Source organism: Octopus sinensis, linkage group LG1, assembly GCF_006345805.1.
Source record: "Octopus sinensis linkage group LG1, ASM634580v1, whole genome shotgun sequence".
Taxonomy (NCBI): Eukaryota; Metazoa; Mollusca; class Cephalopoda; order Octopoda; family Octopodidae; genus Octopus; species Octopus sinensis.
This window is the reverse complement of record NC_042997.1, coordinates 130,634,634-130,654,713: the sequence shown is the minus strand read 5'-3', so window position 1 is coordinate 130,654,713 and position 20,080 is coordinate 130,634,634. Positions and strand designations below refer to the sequence as shown.

At 36.9% G+C, this 20,080-nt stretch overlaps 1 protein-coding gene across 1 annotated transcript in view; it reads left to right on the top strand.

The window, feature by feature from the left end:
• LOC118764206 overlaps window positions 1-17,277 on the top strand; it is a 40,004-nt gene extending 22,727 nt beyond the window's left edge. Inside the window, exons 8-11 of the mRNA XM_036504676.1 lie at window positions 1,923-2,049; window positions 3,126-3,250; window positions 11,156-11,295; window positions 16,980-17,277. Of these exons, the coding sequence (XP_036360569.1) occupies window positions 1,923-2,049; window positions 3,126-3,250; window positions 11,156-11,295; window positions 16,980-17,104 (517 nt within the window). The 3' untranslated portion in view covers window positions 17,105-17,277. The remainder of the gene's footprint in view (window positions 1-1,922; window positions 2,050-3,125; window positions 3,251-11,155; window positions 11,296-16,979) is intronic.
• Window positions 17,278-20,080: the final 2,803 nt, after the last annotated feature.

The following is a 20,080-nucleotide window of genomic DNA, read 5'->3' as shown; positions in this document are numbered from 1 at the left end:
AGGAGTTGATAGGTGGCAGTAAAAAACGTAGGTGTGAAGAGCAACAATGTAATACAATAGTAGATATGTGAGAAATAGTGAGGTGATGTGAAGTGAGAGGAGGATGCACAGGGACAGAGACAGAAGTCAAAGGTATGTAGAGGGGAGCTGGCAGAAACGTTAGCACGCCAGGCAAAATGCTTTGCGGCATTTTGTCTGCTGCTACATTCTGAGTTCAAATTCCGCCAAGGTCGAATTTGCCTTTCATCCTTTTGGGGTTGATTAAATAAGTACCGGTTATGCTCTGGGTCAATATAATCGACTTAATCCGTTTGTCTGTCCTTGTTTGCCCTCTCTGTGTTTAGCCCCTTGTGGGTAGTAAAGAAATAGGTATGTAGAGGGAAAAATAGTGATTGATAAGCAACCGTAGTAGTGGGGGGGGGGTTGATGGTAGATATGAAAAGGTGTTAGAGAGAACAGGTGTTCAGTGGAGAACAAAGTGGCAAGGAATGATGTTGAGAGTGCAAGACTGGTGGCAAGAGAAGTGACTCCCAGGAGAAGATAATTGGTAGCATAAAAAGGGGAATTGAGTGGGATATGTGCAGTCCTGCTCTCATGCAATTACAGCAGGTAAGTGAATAGCCTTGAAGAGTGGTTCTGAGATAAATGTTAGAAAGATGAGTTTGGTGAAGGCCTGATAAGAACAGATTGGGTAGAGAGGGCATAAACATAAACAAACAATGTGCTTTTAGGGTTTCATTTTTTGCTGAGATGGCTAAATCTTCTCAAGCAAATCGTCAATCATCTTTATCCCTTTTTATGTCCTCTGTGAGGCTCAACATCATGAGGTCGGTCATCACTAGTTCAGCTCACATCTTCCTAGGTCTTCCTTTTCCACAAGTTCCTTCCACATTTAGTGGCTAGCATTTCTTTTTGCAGCTGCCCTCATTCATACACATCACATGACCACACCAGCACAGTCTTCTCTCTTGCACACCACATTTGATGCCGCTTATATGAAATTTTTCTCTCAACACATTTTCACTTTTTCATACATGCAGTCTGACATTGCACATCCAATGTAGCTTCATTTCTTTCTAGTCTTCACATATCTTTTGCATTCATGGCCCACATTTCACTGTGTAACATTGCTATCCATACACATTGGCTTTCACACTGAGAGAGGTCTTTTATTATCTACAGTGGTAACAAAATACTTTCACTAGCTGGTTCTTATTCTTGCAACTATACCCCCATCTTTAACTATCCATTACTCTCCTCTCACATGCTCCTGATCCTCACTTTATATTCTCTCTTATACTCCTCGCTTTCTTGTGTCTTGGGAGCACATTTTGACACCTCAATGCTCCTGTCATTGTCTTCTTTTCAGCTAGCCACAGTTATATGACATGGCCTAGCCATATATCTCCTCTATAGTAAGACCCCTGTGTCTGTCCCTTTTTTATACTTTAGCCCCTCAATACTTGACATAAAGCCACCTCCCTTTCTACTACAATCTCACTTGATTGAGGAGTCATGTTTTGTCTTGCAAGATACATGGCAACCTCACTAGTGCTGGTGTCATGAAAAACTCGCCTGATACACTCTGTAAAGTGGTCAGTGTTAAGAAGGGTATTCAGCTGTAGAAATCAAACCAAATAGACATTGGATTTAGACACAGTTCTCCAATTCGTTGGATTCTGTCAAACTGTCTTACCCATGCCAACATGGAAGACAGATGTTAAATGATGATGATGGCAATGCTCAAGACAATTCTGTCGATGACGATGATGACAGCGATGAGATTGATGATGAGTAGCATGCACCAAGCATTGTATTGCATCTTGGGGAAAGTGATGGGGGCAGTGTTAATTTTGATTTAATTAGCCTTGCGTGTCTGTTTCAGAAATTATTCTCACAGTATTTCTTTCATTGCTTCACAGTTATAAGAAAGCATTTCAAAATTACAAAAAGCATTGCTATTTACCAGTAGAAAAGCGGCGAATGAAGAATAAAGCACAAAGCATAATTAAGACGTTCCTCAGTACAGAAAATTTTACATATTCACCCGTACCTATCTTTTAATTTCTTGTTGGTATTTGTTGTTATACATGTGTAGGGGCCATCCTGTAAATGTACCATGCTAGAAATCATTGATATGTCTTAAAACCACTTTCGTGTAAAGAGAGAGAAGACAACATACTTTTTGTTCTAGTAGATAGATTTAGAGATGTAACGGTAGGTGCCTACCACATTAATATTCTTGTGTTTGTTTCAGTTATTGGATTGTGGCCATGCTGTGGTCCCATCTTGAAGGCTTTCCATCAGTTATATAATCTCATTACTTAAGGCGACAAGCTGGCAGAAACGTTAGCACGCCGGACGAAATGCTTAGTGGTATTTCGTCTGTCTTTACGTTCTGAGTTCAAATTCCGCTGAGGTCGACTTTGCCCTTCATCCTTTCGGGGTGGATAAATTAAGTACCAGTTATGCACTGGGGTCGATGTAATCGACTTAATCCGTTTGTATGTCCTTCTTTGTCCCTTCTGTGTGTAGCCCCTTGTGGGTAGTAAAGAAATATATATAATCTCATTACTTATTTTAATGATCTGTATTGGAAACACAATTGTTCTCCATAAACCACTGTTATTTAACAAGTATTAGTTAAACATGGATAGAGAGGGAGCACTCAGTATTCAGTTATGTAGTGGTGATGATAATTTTAAAAATAGTAATTTTAGTTATGATAACTATATTTGAGGTAGTGGTGATAGTGATTGCATTGATCTTGTCTTGCCACTTGTCTTGATCCTGTCTTGCCACTGGATGCCAGAAAAACAGGAAAAGAGGCTGGGGTAGTTGCTGTGCAGTTCTACCTCACTTTAAAAATTTTGTACAAGTCAGTGCAGCTTTAAAGATTTGGAAGTTATTGGCCTAATAAGCTACTTCAGGACCCACAAACAGTAAAGCTTCCAATCTGGCCATCTTCAAAGCCAGGAATTACAAACCTGTAATCATTATCGTACAAGTGGTAATTGTAGTTGTGACTTATTAATTGGTGTCTGTAATTGAAGTTGATATTGTTGTTGAATTGTATAGTAAGATCTCTGACGAATCTAATTCTTCTTTATCTATTGTTACAACAGTTAAATGTCTCACCAACTTTACTGTCAGAAGCAATAATGAAATTTAAGAGAGAAGGTATTTCACATGGACTGTTTCATAATTTAGCACTTGATGTCTTACCATCAATTTATAAAGCTTGGGATATGTAAGTTGCATTCCTTATTCACATCTCTTTTGTATTCCTTATTCACATCTCTTTTGATTGCATGTTTACACATGCGCACATATATGCACTTTCTCCTTTTCTTTCAGACACAATCACACAAATATATACATGTATGTCTGTACTTATACATATTTATACACACATTTGTAGACACAACCTAAAATCCTCACATCAGAGATACTGACTTTGTGATCAATGTTCTTAAGAACATTCTTCAAGCTAGTATGACTTAACAGCTTGTACCACACTTTTGCTTGCAAACAGGCATATACACCCTCTTGGCCCTCAAAATCTTGACCTAGAAAAACACAGAGGGTGTAACAGTTGGAGAGAGAGAGAGAGAGAGAGAGAGAGAGAGAGAGAGAGAGAGAGAGAGAGAGAGAGAGAGAGAGAGAAACATAACATGGTGCAGCCAAAGAGGATCATCCAGATCATATCTAGATGGAGTACAGGTTAGTAGATACTGATATCGAAATGTATCCACAGTTCAAACTTGTTGGCTTTACAGATAAAAAATTTATGGCTTAAATAGAACCCATGGACCAGAACACAGTAACTACATCTTTACTGGCATGCAAGAATACTACAGAGACTAGTTTAGAAAATTAAGCAGCTGCTGACAGAGGTAATCATCAATGTCTGGTAGTGAGGCCCCCCTAAGAGAGTGATTACACGAGAATAGAGAGTGTTTAGTAAAGAGCTAGTAACAGAGAAAACTAGATTGAAGTGAAGGTTAATTATCAAGCGAAAAGAGGTGATTAATAAAAGTATTGCAACTGATGTGCTAGCTGTGAGAACGACCCTTGATCACTTCTTCAATGCTAAACACATGGACTGCATTTCAGAGCTAGGGTCCATATGCTAAACCATGTGAGGACTAAAACTGGTTGGTGGGCTTGAGTGGTGGGGGTATGATGTGCTACTTGGTTCTTAGCAGATGTGTGCAGTTTTCCATCAGTACACTTTTTGACTGTTCAGAGTAGGTCGCAGTTTCGTAGCAGACTTTAGTGACATGGCTCTTCTAGAAAGATGTAAAGTACAGCGAAAAGCCAATAACTGAAAATCAGGAAGCACCATGTAGTTGCACAAGGCACAAATTTCCTGGTTTGGGTGATCTTTTATTTTTGTATTTGTTTCAGTCATTTGGCTGTGGCCATGCTGGAGCACCACCTTTAGTCAAGCAAATTGACCCCAGAACTTATTCTTTGTAAGCCGAACTGCTAAGTGACGGGGATGTAAACACACCAGCATCAGTTGTCAAGCGATGTTGGGGGGACAAACGGACACACAAACGTATACATACATATATATATATATACAACAGGCTTCTCTCAGTTTCCGTCTACCAAATCCACTCACAAGGCTTTGGTCGGCCTGAGGCTATTGTAGAAGACACTTGCCCAAGGTGTCATGCACTGGGACTGAACCTGGAACCATGTGGTTAATAAGCAAGCTATTTACCACACAGCCACTCCTGCCAGATTTGTCTGGCAACCTCTTGGTGGATAGCTACTGCAAATGTCGGCAGAACAGCAGAATTTCAAATGTTGTGAGCTATGGAATCATAATGCTGCAGAGAAATGGCACTGAAAAGGAGTATGCTGTTGCATAGCTCTGCTAAATACAAAGTTTAAGATTTTGTCCAAGATCCCAGACACTGGCTGGTCTGTTTTAAGAGGACTTTTGCACTAGGATTTTCTATGGACAGCTGGCAGAAGTCCTTGATGTTGAGGGGCTTTACTGGTTTGTGATAAACTCTACAGACATGGAAATACCTGTTTCTTTATTACACACAAGGGGCTAAACATAGAGGGGACAAACAAGGACAGACAAAGGGATTAAGTCAATTATATCGACCCCAGTGTGTAACTGGTACTTAATTTATTGACCTCGAAAGGATGAAAGGCAAAGTCGACCTCGGCGGAATTTGAACTCAGAATGTAACGGCGGACGAAATACCGCTAAGCATTTCGCCCGGCATGCTAACATTTCTGCCAGCTTGCAGAATACCATCTGACAGGTCTGTCTGATATGCATACATAGCAACAAAACTATTTTGTATGCACATGTTCAGTATATCTGTATTGCTCACTTGTAGAGTTATGTTGAACAGCAGCAACCTTGGAATGGATCCATCAATCAGCCAAGTGCATCACGAATGTTGCCCCATTGCTCACCTTTGATAGAGCAGAGAAGATACTTTTCCTTTGTCTTAGTAGCTATAGCAGTGGGATTGCTGAATGGGATTGAAAAATGGGACAACAAGCATTTTCCTCTTCAATTGATCCTCCATTGATTTTTTTTCAAGATTTATTTGGAAAAGAATGTGAGGATAGTAAATTTAATGAAAGGTGGATGAAAATAGAGAAAATGGCAAGACTGAATGGGATTGTTCTAAAAATAAACCTGTAGGTCAAAGACTGACAATTGAACAGGGGCGCTTAATCTTGGCATCCTAGGTCATCTTGGATGGAGGGTAGGGTCATTAAAAAAAAATGATGGTGATAATACGATCAGTAGGATTGCATTATTATCATCATTTACTTCATCATCATTATGCTTACTTCTTCTTCTTCTTCTTCTTCTTCTTCTTCTTCTTCTTCTTCTTCTTCTTCTTCTTCTTCTTCTTCTTCTTCTTCTTCTTCTTCTTCTTCTTCTTCTTCTTCTTCTTCTCCTCCTTCTTCTTCTTCTTCTTCTTCATCATCATCACCATCCTCCTCCTCCTCCTCCTTTCACATCTGTTTTCCATACTGGCATGGGTTGGTTTGTTTGACAAGAACTGAGAAGTCAAAAGAATGCACCAAACCTTGCAAGACAAGAGCCCTCGGCTGAGGTGGGAGTAGTATTGAGGGACAGAAAAAGGAGTTTTGCATTAGAGAGGAAACATAGCTATCTCAGGTGAGGACAGAGTGGAGAGAGAGAAGATGGTAAAAATGTGATGTAAAAATGAATTTTAAAAAATACTTCTTTTTTATTCATTTGATCCTCCGTAATCCTCCATACCTTATGTCTGTCTTTGTATTATCCCCTTAATCTGCTGCTCCACTTAATCTGTGGCAAATGAAAGATATCATCAACATTATAATGATGATGATGATAATAATAATAATAATAATAATAATCACCACCACCACCACCATCACCATCACCATCATCATCATCGTCATCATCATTAAGGCAGCATGCTGGCTGAATCGTTAGCATGCTGAGCAAAATGCTCAGTGGTATTTCGTCTGTTGCTACATTCTGAGTTCAAATTCTGCCAAGGTCAACTGGGGTCGATGTAATTGACTAGTCACCTCTGCCATAATTTTAAGGCCTTGTGCCTTCAGTAGAAAGGATTATTATTATTTATTCTTTTTTCTTAGGTTTTCTTGTAACTCCCAGAGTCTTGCATGTGTAGCAGGCTTGCTGCCTGCAACATACAGTACCATGCTATCTGCTCTTTTATTATTATCATCATCATCATCATTATTATTATTATTATTATTATTATTATTATTATTATTTTGGCTGTCAGCCAGGTAAGCCATGTTTGATGTTGGCTCCAAAATATTTGGTGAAAATCTTCAATTTTCGCTGGGAAATAGCCACACTTTCTTTTAATTTTGTATGAGTGAAGAGAATAAGGGAACTTTCTTCTGCTGATAGGTTCCTTTTTTTGTCTAAGATTCACCTATTTCTTGGGGGTCTATCAGCAATTTATTTTCACTTTGGGAAAAGTTTTTCATTTTCTTTAACAGCAACAATAATAACCGTTGACAGAGGTCCAGTCATCAGTGAGAGAGAGGGAGAGATGGAGAAGAGTTATGTGATGATGAAAAGAGAGGGTGATAGCATTTCGCCTGTTACTGTTGCTTCCAAAAATGTAGTGTCTGCAAGCAAGGAAAGTGAAAAGATGACCAACAACACCACTACAACCAGCGTTGCCATGAATAACGGCAACAACAACAACTACAATAACAACAGCAAGGTTTCAAAGAGGGAGAAAAATACCATATGAGCATGGTCGTTGCCAGAGCAACAAGCTGGCCTCCGTGCCGGTGGCATGTAAAAAAACACCATTCGAGCATGATCGCTACCTGTGTTGCCTTACTGGCACTTATGCTGGTGGCACATGAAAAAACATTGAAGCGAGGTCATTGCCAGTGCCGCTGTACTGGCTCCTGTGCAGGTGGCACATAAAAAGCACCATTTGAGTGTGGCCATGCTAGTACTGCCTGACTGGCCCTCGTGCTGGTGGAATGTAAAAGCACCCACTACACTCTCGGAGTGGTTGGCATTAGGAAGGGCATCCAGCTGTAGAAACTCTGCCAGATCAGATTGAAGTCTGGTGCAGCCATCTGGTTCGCCAGACCTCAGTCAAATCGTCCAATCCATGCTAGCATGGAAAGTGGACGTTAGATGATGATGATGATGATGATGATAATGATGATGATGATTGTCAGCAACAACAAATGACATAACTAAAATTAGCAAGGAAAGTCAGGCTTGCATGTATTATTCTAGAAGCCAAAATGACATTTGTGATTGAATTCCTTTTGAGATTAATCGGCACCAAAAATTTATTTACATTTCAAAAGTGTTGCCTGAAAGATATCAGTGTATCTCAGAAGAATATCCTCATTCCAAACAAATATTCCTTCATCCACTTTATGTAGCCTTTAGATGCAATAAAAATGTAAGAGAACAATTAACCACTACCACTAATCTCAACAAAACTGCTATTGGAGTTTCTGAATGCTGTACCCCAAAAAACAGCTGCAAGAGTGGTAAGGCCTGTTTAGTATACAACAACATAAGTCAAGTCAATTCCATCTCAAATTGTAATAGAAATGTTATGATTTAGAGAGAAGGTGGTACCTGTGAGAAATTTCATCTCATGTACACAGTAACGTGCACCAAACGCTACAGAATAATTAAAATGAAAGTCTAAATAGGCATAGAGATGATATCAGGCACAATAACTATAGTTTAACAGAACTTGCCAAACATTTTACACAAAACAACTGTAATTTTCAGGAACAGCTGGAAGTACACATTCTCGGGAAATACTCTGATTCTACTGCACTTTTAGACCTCAAAACACACGAGGATAAATTTATTTGTGAATTACTGACATCACATCCTGGAAGAATGAACAAAATAACAGGTGAATTCCATCACATTTACAGAAAACTTTTTGACTAAATGTTCTCTACTCTGCTTTGTTTTATCTTTTTCCTTGTTACCAGTTATAAAAGGGCAAAAACTAATGATGTTGTTTAAAAGGGAATGTATATTATTCCTGTTTGTATTTTGAATTTCTGTATTTCTGTATTTTTTTCATTTTGCATCTGAGGGAGACAGACATACTGTTGAAATATTGTTCAATTCAATAAATAGAGTCAATCTCTATTACAAAATAATATTGTGCTCTTCTTGTTGATTATTATTATTATTATTATTAACAACAATAATAATAATGATAGTTCTACTAAGGTCGACTTTGCCTTTCATTTTCTTAGGGTTGATAAATTAAGTACCAGTCAAGCACTGTGGGTTCAATGTAATTAACTAGCCCCCTCCCCTCAAAATTTTAGGTCTTGTGCCTATAGTACAAAGAATTATTATTATTATTATCATCATCATCATCATCATCATCATCATCATCATCATCATCATTATTATTGAGTGAGAAAGCAATGCATGCCATGAAAGTGACACTGGGGTACAAATATATGAAACCCAGTATACCCATCGTGACTACCCATCTGATAAGGGTACACTAGGCACATGCATCACAACCATATATGTATGGTCCTTTCATTATTTACATTATTTACATTTGACGGATATTTGTTCTCATCTTGTTTGTTGTTAACACGTTTCGATTCCAGGCAGTGACTTGAATAATAATAATAATAATAACAACAACATCGAAAAATACCTTAGGAATGAGAACCCAGGTTCGAAATTTCCTCAAGATGCCTGATGAAGGCTGGAGGGTATATCAGCTGAAATGTTGTGTTAACAAACAACATGAGGACAAATATCCATTGAATGTAAATAATGTACATAATTCCTCATCTCTTAAATATAGAAATGTATGGTCATTTCATATCAAAATAAACAACATATGACCTTGCAGCTGGGGCACCCAGTTAAAATTTTCTTCTGGTCATGTAGCCCCTCCCACTCAAAAGGTCCCTGAATAAGCTTTGTTTAAGGATGATGAACAAAACACACGTTTCCAGATGTGAATTATTCAAAGCCCCAAAAGTTCCTTTCAAACACATGGCTATGATGCTTCCCCCACTACATCAGAGATGCACATATTGTCAAACTGGGACATGCTCAACTGGTTAAGGGCAAACAACTGACTAGCAAACCTGTGGTATTGAGCAGTATATTTACTGTAACCTATCTTTTACACCAAGACAAAATATCATCATCATCATCATCATCATCATCATCATCATCATCCTTATCATCATCGTCATCATCATCATCAACATCATTATCTTTATTATTATTATTATTATTATTATTATTATTATTATTATTATTATTCTATGTTTGACTTTTGCTTTATATTTGTACAAGTTGGCTCCAAGTCTCACCCAGAGACCTCAAGAGACAACAAATTGGAAGTTCGTGTTGTTGTTATGCCTAGTGTGCCATATATTTGGTTTTGTATTTAGTGTTGTACTAGTGAATGTCTAAAAAAAAAAACATACGGAAATTATGTTTGTTTTAAAACTTGAGATTACATAGAAAGTATTTTGCGTAGGATATGAGCAGTTCCTATGAGCACTATCTTTTGAATTTCTGCCATTTTGGGGTATCCTGGTATCTGAGTTAGGTAGCAATCAGCCCCTTTTGCTATCATTCCCAGGGCACCTATGACAACAGGTATTGTTTTAGTCTTCAGGTTCCACATTTTGCTGTTTCTATTTCAAGATCTTTATATTTGCTCAGTTTTTGGTAGGTCTTGACAGATATGTTTATATCGATTGGGACAGTCATATCAATGAGGAAGCATGTTCTTTGTCTGAAGTCTTTCAATATGATGTCTGGCCTATTTGCATCTATCTTTCTCTCAGTTTGAATGGGGAAGTTCCAGAGGAGTGAGATGTGGTCATTTTCAAGCACTGGGGGTGGTTTGTGTTCCCACCACTTTTTTTCATGGGGCAAATCCAGGTTTTTGCAGATTACCCAGTGAATATATTGTGCAGCTCTATCATGCCTGTTGAGATACTCTGTAGGCACTAGAAGACTGCACTTGGAGACAACATAATCAATGGTTTCATTTTGTTGTTGACATACACGACATGTTGGGCTACTGCCGTTCTTTAATATGGTGGCCTGGTAGTTCCTTGTTGGTAGGTATTGATCTTGAGCTGCTATGATAAACCCTTCTGTTTCAGATTTTAAGCCAGAGGCCATTAACCATTGATGGGTCAGGGCTTTGTCAACATCTGCATTGTTCGCTCTCTTTGGGTATTTGCCATAGAGAGGTTTTTCCTGCCATTTATCATTCAGAATATTTATCATTATTATTATTATTATTATTATTATTATTATTATTATTATTATTACTATTACTATTACTATTATTATTATTATTATTATTATTACTCCTGAATTTTAAGGTGGCAAACTGGCATATTAGCATGCCAAGCAAAATGCTCAGTGCCCAGCTTTAAATTCTGAGTTCAAATGCTGTCAAGTCTGGCTTTGTCATTCATCCTTTCAGGGTTGATATAATAAGTATCAGCTGAGCACTGGGGTCAACGTAATCAACTAACCACTATCCCTAAAATTACTGGCCTTTTGCCAAAGTTTGAAACAATTATTCCTAAATTTATGTTTTTATGGAAATGTTTTGTGGTATCTTTACAGCATGCATCTAGAACAAAATGCATGTGGTGGAAGAGAAAAATTTAAAGCAAAAGTGAAATTAAGGCTAAAAGTAATTCAAAGTGACATTACAAGACATAACATACTTGGTAAAAATGATCTTTCTTCATTCATGGAAGGCAGTAAGTAATTCTCTTTCCCTTTTCCTCCTCCTCTCCCCAAATCTTTTTGATTGTTGTCACAAACTTGGAAATTTTAAAATTAAGTGAAAATTTTCAAATTTGTTATGTCTGGTGTCATTATTCTCACTGAATCTGAATTTAGAATACATTTATTTCCAAAAAGAAACTTTTCCAGAAAGATGCTATTTCCAGAAAGATACATTTATTTCCAGAAAGTGTTACAGAGGTTCAAAATTTGATAATTTTCTGTCTAATCAGAAAACAGGATTTGGAAGCTGGCATTTTCTGCATTATAGCAGTTTGTCACAAAATGACAGACAGAAATAACAGAGGAACATAACTTGAGGATGTTATTCCCGTGGTGAAGGCGTCAGACAACAGCTTTGCTTGTTATTATGGAAACAGATACCAATATGATATTTACAGTCATGTACATAACAGTGACTTTTGATTGGCTAAAATTACCCCAAATTTGCGAAATTTAAGGGGAATTAACTTTTTGTTTATTAATTTATAACAAAAATGAATTCTATTTTCATAATTAGTATACAAAACTAAATCTGTATACCAAATTTGAACAAAATTGAAAAAATGCAGAATCTGTGTCAGCAACCATAAACATCTTACTCCTCCTACCACCACCATCATCACTTTTTTAATTTATATCAGATTTAAACACAACTCTCTTCTTTATATCCATCCCTGTCATTAATATATCTTCTCCTATCAACAATATATCTACTCTAGTCATCAAAGATAGCTACCCTTGTCACTAACAATACCTTTCTCTATCAATATATCTGCACTATCACCAAAATACATCTTTTAACTTCATCACCACTCTTAATAGCAGTATATCCACTTTTATCGCCGATATGTTCAACCCATGTCAGCATAGAAAGCAGACATCAAATGATGATGATGATGATGATGATATCCACCCATGTAGCCAATATACATACCTGTCACCAAAAGACCTAACCCAACAACCAATATATCCACCCCCATCACTAACATAATATATCCACTCTTCTATCCACTATATCCATCCTTATGGTCAATATACCCTTCTCATCTTAGAGAGGGCCAAATCATATATCACCCTTCTCATCTTAGAGCGCGCCAAATCAGAAAGGTACCAGCACCTCTGAAAAATAAAGATAAAGCAAAAAAGAAACATTAATTTATCATGTTCACATTTGAACCAGCTTTGGTTTAGAAAACAATGACCAAGGACATTCTAGTCATTTCCAAACACATTATCCAATGTTTCTGTCTTTTGATAACATAATAGGATGAGAAATGAGGGAGATTTGGCTGCTAGTTTTAACTGTTTGAGCAATCACATATAAGTTTCCTCATTGTCTTGTAATTTATCTTTATCTTTCATCTCTTACTTATTTTAATCATTGGATTGTGGCCATACTGGGGCACCACTTTGAAGGGTTGTAGTTGAACAGATTATTTTTCATTTAGTCTGGTACTTATTCTATTGGTCTCTTTCTCTGAAACTAAGTCGAGAGGATGTAGACAAACCAACACCTGTCGAGCAATATGGGGTACAGACACAAACACAAGAACACATACATAGATACATACATATATAATGAACATCTTTCAGCTTCCGTCTACCAAATCCACTTGCAAGGCTTTAGTCAACTTGGGTCTATATTATATATATATATATATATATATATATATATATGTATGTATGTATGTATATATGTATTTATATAAATAAGGATAAGATCGTTATTTAAAATACCGGTCTTATCAGGTGGCTAGCATGGGAAAGAAAACCTCAAAGGTAATGATTAATTATTAAAATTATAATTAAGGGTATTTAAGAGATACCACCACGCTAGAAATAGCAGCCAAAACTTGACTCTGAAACCATATTAAATGTTCATACAGCACCAGGAGAGAAGACAAAGACAGAAAATAAACTAGCAAAAATATTACTGGACAATTCCAGATCCCAGATTTCTGGCTCTGCATAAGAAATGTTTTGCCTTCATCAGTGAAATATACACAGATAGCACATAAATATATATGTGTATATATATATATATATATATATATATATATATATATATTGATAAAACGGTAAGATAACAAAAGAAAGAAAGAGACCTCAATATTATGTAAATAGAGGAAATTTATCTATACAATATGTTACATTACTCGGTAGTCAAGATAAAACTCTGAGTTTCAGATGCCGAAGTGGAAATCCACAACACCATCTCTTCGGTTATCTGGCTATTTGAAAACGTTATGAAAAAATACCGTTAAATAAAGGGAAATTACTCTGTTATAACTCTGCTTGCCTGCGTACTTATACATCACTCGCATTTTTCGTCATAAAAATTATATAAAAATACATAAAAATATATAAAAAATATATAAAAATATATAAATTCTTTTTGGGACATAACATAGAAAGCATGTTCTATCTGTTTTCTTTAAGGGACCAAAAACGTAACAGAAATTTAGTCACATGTGGGCATGATCCGAAAAGCTCTGTCCTTGTATTTAGACATGTAGTAGGGTCTAAGCTGCTTTTCCAGATAAGCCATCTCTCCATGTCGCATAGACCGCACCTTCCGCTGCCGTTAGTATAGGGCTTACATCTGGCCAAAATCTTCCATTGTATGTTATAATCGACACCTTTATCTCTTAAAGACCAAATATGATTAGACAATTGTGTCGCTTTTCTTTTGTTCCAGTGCCTAAAGCTCAAAGTGTGGTTATTGAACCTGGCCTTGAAATTACCCTCTGTAAGGCCCACGTATTTCTTCGTCGAAACGGTGTCTTTAGTGGTTATAGAGTTTACAGTAGCTTCATATATGATGGTCTTGGACATGCAAGCTCCATTTAGCAGGCACAATTCTTTATTCCTGCATGAACAGCTGTTTTCTTCTTGTGTTTTTTGTATGTTATGTTTGATTATGTTTTTAAAATTGGTAGTTGAACTAAAGCTAATTTTTAAATTGTGTCTATTGAAGAGTTTCCTATAAGTATGGTTAACTGGAAAATGTCTATCTATCAGTGCTAGGAAATATTTACCTATATTGAAGGCCACCTCGGGTGAGTAAGGGGGCGTAAACCAGATGACCTTCCTATTTCTATTATTCCTTTTCCTTACTGTTGGGCTAGTGATAGGTGTATATTTTATTTTATCGCTAAAACCACTATCTTTTAAAGCCTTATTATAAACTGGGGCAACACTATTGAAGATGTCCTCATCAGATGAGAGGCTAGAAATCCTCTTACTAATATTTTTAACTAAATTTTTGAATACTATAGGGGGATGGCATGAACCTACATTAATATAACTTAGTCTATCATTGGGCTTCCTATAAGGCTTATAAATATTCTTATTAAGATCTAAGGAAACGTCTAAGAAATTGACAACCGTCAGGTTAGTATCTATAGTTATTACTAAGTCCAAAGTGTTTCATTAACTGGATAATATCCTTCCTAAAACGATCTTGTGCTGGTCCATTTGTATTAGCTGTTAAGGCGAGGGCATCATCTTTGTAGATGGCGAAATGTACGTTAGGGAATGTCTTACCTAAGGTATCTAGGAGAAAAAGTCCAATTAGATCACAGATGCCTGCCCCATCATATGAACCCATGCTCACATCGAAAGCGCCCTCTGTGTCGGTGTTTTTTACCCACTTTGCGTTCTCACTAAAAAGTAATGTCTTTCTAGCATGGAAGATTATGTCCTTATCATTGGTACTAATTTCTATGAAGTCACTAGCGAAGATGAGGGCTTTATCTAGCAGTTCTTTAGAGATAGAGGCATAAAAATCAACAATATCGAATTGTGTAAACCACGCTTTTTTCTTATTCTTAATAGCTTTAAACCAGTCTACGACTTCTATACTATTGGACCATTGTACTAGCCTAGTATCAGTCTTAATTTTCGTATTTATTTTATCTAAAATTTCTTTGCTAATAATCCCAAGTTCTGACTTGGCTGGGTTGATAAGCCTACATTTAGGGTTGGAAAGGAAGTTTTCTTTATGATCTTTAATAGTAATAAAGGCCTCTTTTTGGGGGAGGGCTTCTATTTTTTTATCTAATTTAAGTTTAGCGGCGATGACGCTAGCTTCTTTATTAATTTCGTTATATGTCTGTGCCCTAGCCTTAGTATAATTATTAATGATGCTGTTGTGTAAGAGTTGTGTGTATTTGCTGTTATCTACCAGGTATAAGTTCTTGGTTTTATCCCCTAAAGAAAACAGATAGAACATGCTTTCTATGTTATGTCCCAAAAAGAATTTATATATTTTTATATATTTTTTATATATTTTTTATGTATTTTTATATAATTTTTATGACAAAAAATGCGAGCGATGTATAAGTACACAGGCAAGCAGAGTTATAACAGTAATTTCCCTTTATTTAACGGTATTTTTTCATAACGTTTTCAAATAGCCAGATAACTGAAGAGGTGGTGTTGTGGATTTCCACTTCGGCATCTGAAACTCAGAGTTTTATCTTGACTACCGAGTAATGTAACATATTGTATAGATAAATTTCCTATATATATATATATATATATATATATATATATATATACTTTGATACTTTGATACTTTGATAGGTTTCGGCCATTATTGGCCCAGGCCATGTCTAACTTAATAGCACCACCTGGTATATATATATATATATATATACACAACATATGAATACTTACATATACAAATGTATACATACATATGTATGCACGTATGCACACGACCAGTTTAAATTGCCCACCTATATGCATATATATATATTGTTTAATAAACACAATATATGCTTTATGTGCTACTATCAGTTTCATGTGCTAATAACATGCCAAACAGTGTTTTATAACCCATCTAGTGTCCTAGCAAAATCATCAGATACTGCCCACATGACATAACAAACAAAAAAGTGGGATGAGAGAAAAAGTGAGAAAAGGTGAGAAAGAAGTATACATGAAAGGAGGAAGGTTGAAAAACCAGGAAATGAAAAAGAAATTAGAAAGAAGCAAAATTACCCTTTTGCTTCTTTCTGATTTCTTTTTCATTTTCTGGTTTTTCTTCCCTCCACCTTTTATACTTTTTTCTCTCTTTTTCTCTCATCCCAGTTTTTTTGTTTGTTATGTCATGTGGGCAGTGTCTGATGATTGTACTAGGGCACCAGATGTGTTATAAAACAGTTTGGCATGTTATCATTACATGAACATGATAGTAGCACATAAGAACATAAATTGTGTTTATTAAATAATATTACCTCTCACCAGATGGAGTACCTTTTTTATTGATTGATCTTACCATCACGGAACCATATACTATATATATATACACACACATATATATAATATGTATGTATGTGTGTGTCTTTCTGTTTCCCCATCACTTATCAACTGGTCATGGTTTGTTTATGTCCCTATAACTTAACTGTTTTGGCAAAAGAGACTGATAGATTAAGTACTGGAATCAATTTCATCACCAAACCCTTCAAGGTGGTGCTCTAGCCTGACCACCAACCATTGACTGGAACAAGTAAAAGATAAAGAGATATTCTATTATACAAAAATAGTGTGGAAAATAAAACCATGTCATGTGACTGTTACATGAATAAAGAAACAAGAAGCAATTATAATTTCATGTTTTTCTAATTTGATTCTTTTCTTTCATTCCTAGCCGGTCGCAATGCATGGTCTGTATGCTTAGGAGTGCCTAAGACTTGGAGTTCACATGCTTGTGAAGTGGAACATGACAAATCAACACGAAAGCAACATGGAAGCTCTCCATCTTATATTCTATAATCTTTTAAACATAGCCAAGATATTGTGACTTTTTTTTCTGTTTTTTTCTGGGTTTTTTTTTTCTTTTCACATTTATTTCTGAACCACATTCACATCTTGGATTTACATCAGACCAACTTAAAACAAAAGTTCAGATGTGTCACGCTACTGAAATAAAATGCATTTGTACATATGAGTTTTGTGTTTGCATTTAGTAAATATATTCATTTAGTAAATATATTATATTGGTACATGATGGTGGTAGTAGTTGTTGTCGTCGTCGCCACCGCTGCTGTTGTTTTGTTGCTGCTGCTGCTGCTGTTGTTGTTGTTGTTGATGATGATGGTGGTGGTGGTGGTGGTGGTGATGATGATGGTGGTGGTTGTGGTGGTGGTGGTGGTGGTGATGGTGGTGATGATGATGATGATGGTGGTGGTGGTGGTGGTGGTGTGGTGGTGGTGGTGGTGATGATGATGGTGGTGGTTGTGGTGGTGGTGGTGGTGGTGGTGGTAGTGATAGTGGTGATGATGATGATGATGGTGGTGGTGGTGGTGGTGGTGGTGCTGCTGCTGCTGCTGGTGGTGATGGTGGTGGTGGTGATGATGATGGTGGTGGTGGTGGTGATGATGATGATGCTTAGATCCAGTGGCATAACCAGAGTGTTTGCTCCCTGGAGCTGCCCTTTAGTTTTCTGCCCCATCTGCTCTTCAGCCCCCAATACAAACTTCTACAGCAGACCTAAGAGTACTGCCTCCATAGAAGTAGCACCCAGGATGGACTACCCTAGCTACATTACTTTTCAGACTCAGGTTAACCCTGTGTGAATAAATCTACCTGCCTCCCTTCTTTCCATTGTTTGAGACCCTATAAAGGGGATGGCCACTACCTTCTTCCTAGCTAAAGGTTAAAATCAAATGCTGTTTCTAGAGGAAAATGAAAGGAATGCATTGTCTAATGTACCCTTTCAGTGTTATTGACAATAATATGTAATTTGTGGGAGATTTGGCTGCTATTTTTAACAAATTGAGTGACTTTTTAAAGGCTCCTTCGTTGCTGTTGCTGTTTGCAGCTCATCTGAGAATACACAAAACCATATCAGCTTTAGCCATATCACAGAAACACAGATGAGAACGCCATTGATCAAACATCAATGTAATGTTATCCATCATGTATGCAGAGACTTGCATTTGTTCTTTCCAGAATGCAGCATGCTAATTGCGTTCTCATATCTTTTAACTTGTTTTAGTCATTGGACTGTGGCCATGCTGGGGCACAACCATGAGGGTTATACCCCCATGCTTATTTTTTTCAGTCTGGTGCTTATTTTGTTGGTCTCTTTTGCTGAATCATCATGGTATGGGAATGTAAACAAACCATCGCTGGTAGACAAGAAATGAAGGAGGGACAAACACACACACACAATGAGCTGCCACACACAGTGTTTCCATCTACTAAATTCACATGCAAGGCACCGGTCAACCCAGTAGAAGACACTTGTCCAAAGTGCTACACAGTGAGACTGAACCCAGAAGTACATGGTTCCAAGGCAAGCTTCTTAACCACACAGCAGGAGACTTTTTTTAATCTTTTCTCATCACTAAATGACTGGAACACTTTAAGGCTAAGTACGTCAGCCACTGAAATACTTTCTAGTGGAAGTCATATTATGTGACTTTCACAGATCTTCCTAGACCAGTGGAGTTGATATGATTATGTAACATTAAATTTTTGTAGGTTGTTGCTTATTAGGTAAAATATGCAGTGACAAGTTTAATTCTATTGATATCAACTTGCCAGAAACCATACCTGGTTCCATGATACAAACTCTTTGTTTTAAAATGATCTTAAAATTTTCCATCAGAATTGCATGATAATTTATGTTCCAAGCAAACTTATATATTTCTTTATTGCCCACAAGGGGCTAAACATAGAGGGGACAAACAAGGACAGACAAAGGGATTAAGTTGATTATATCGACCCCAGTGCGAAACTGGTACTTTATTTATCGACCCTGAAAGGATGAAAGGCAAAGTTGACCTCTGCGGAATTTGAACTCAGAACATAGCAGCAGACGAAATACCTCTTTCTTTACTACTCACAAAGGGCTAAACACAGAGGGGACAAACAAGGACAGACAAACGGATTAAGTTGATTACATCAACCTCAGTGCGAAACTGGTACTTTATTTATTGACCCCGAAAGGATGAAAGGCAAAGTCGACCACAATTTGAACTCTGAACGTAACGACAGATGAAATACTGCTAAGCATTTCGCCCGATGCGCTAGTGTGTCTGCTAGCTCGCCGCCTTATGTTCCAAACAAGCTTATAAATGACAGTTATTTTAATAAATTCTTTATTATTTTAATAATTTATTGAAACAAAGACTGTTTATTTCAACAGAAATATGGACACAATAGGGTTAAATAACCAAAGTGTCTCATGTTGTGTTTGGCAGGGGTAAGGCTGAAGGAATATTAAGTGGGGGGTGGGGAAAATAGTGAGCAAGTTTTATAGTTTATAGGAGTGGAAGGCATTATAGTAATGAGAGAGTAAACAGGAAATAGAAACAGAATGTCTGTAGATTAGTGATTGTGGTTTGTCTGCAAATTTTCCCTATTCAGCTTAATGGCCTATTTTTAATACAGTCTAAAATACTTCTGTGTTGAAGCAGCAACTGCAAAATTCCATATATGTGAGCCTCGTTATCATGTTGGTCATTCACATGATTATATTAATCAAACTAAATTATAGTTTGGAAGAGGTTACCTAGTCTGTAGCATTTAAATGTTGGCAATGTTATGTACGTGAAGTCACTATTAAAAATCATTAGATTCTGTGGAACTTGGCATTTGTATAAATTCTCAAGATTTTAGTTGTGTTGTACATGACTAGAGATGGTTGAGTTCCTTGATATGTTTACAGTTAGAGCTTTAGTGCTGCTAAAGAAGGCAAGATTGTCGTAACTCTATTGGAGAATGCTTTCAAGATCACTGTTC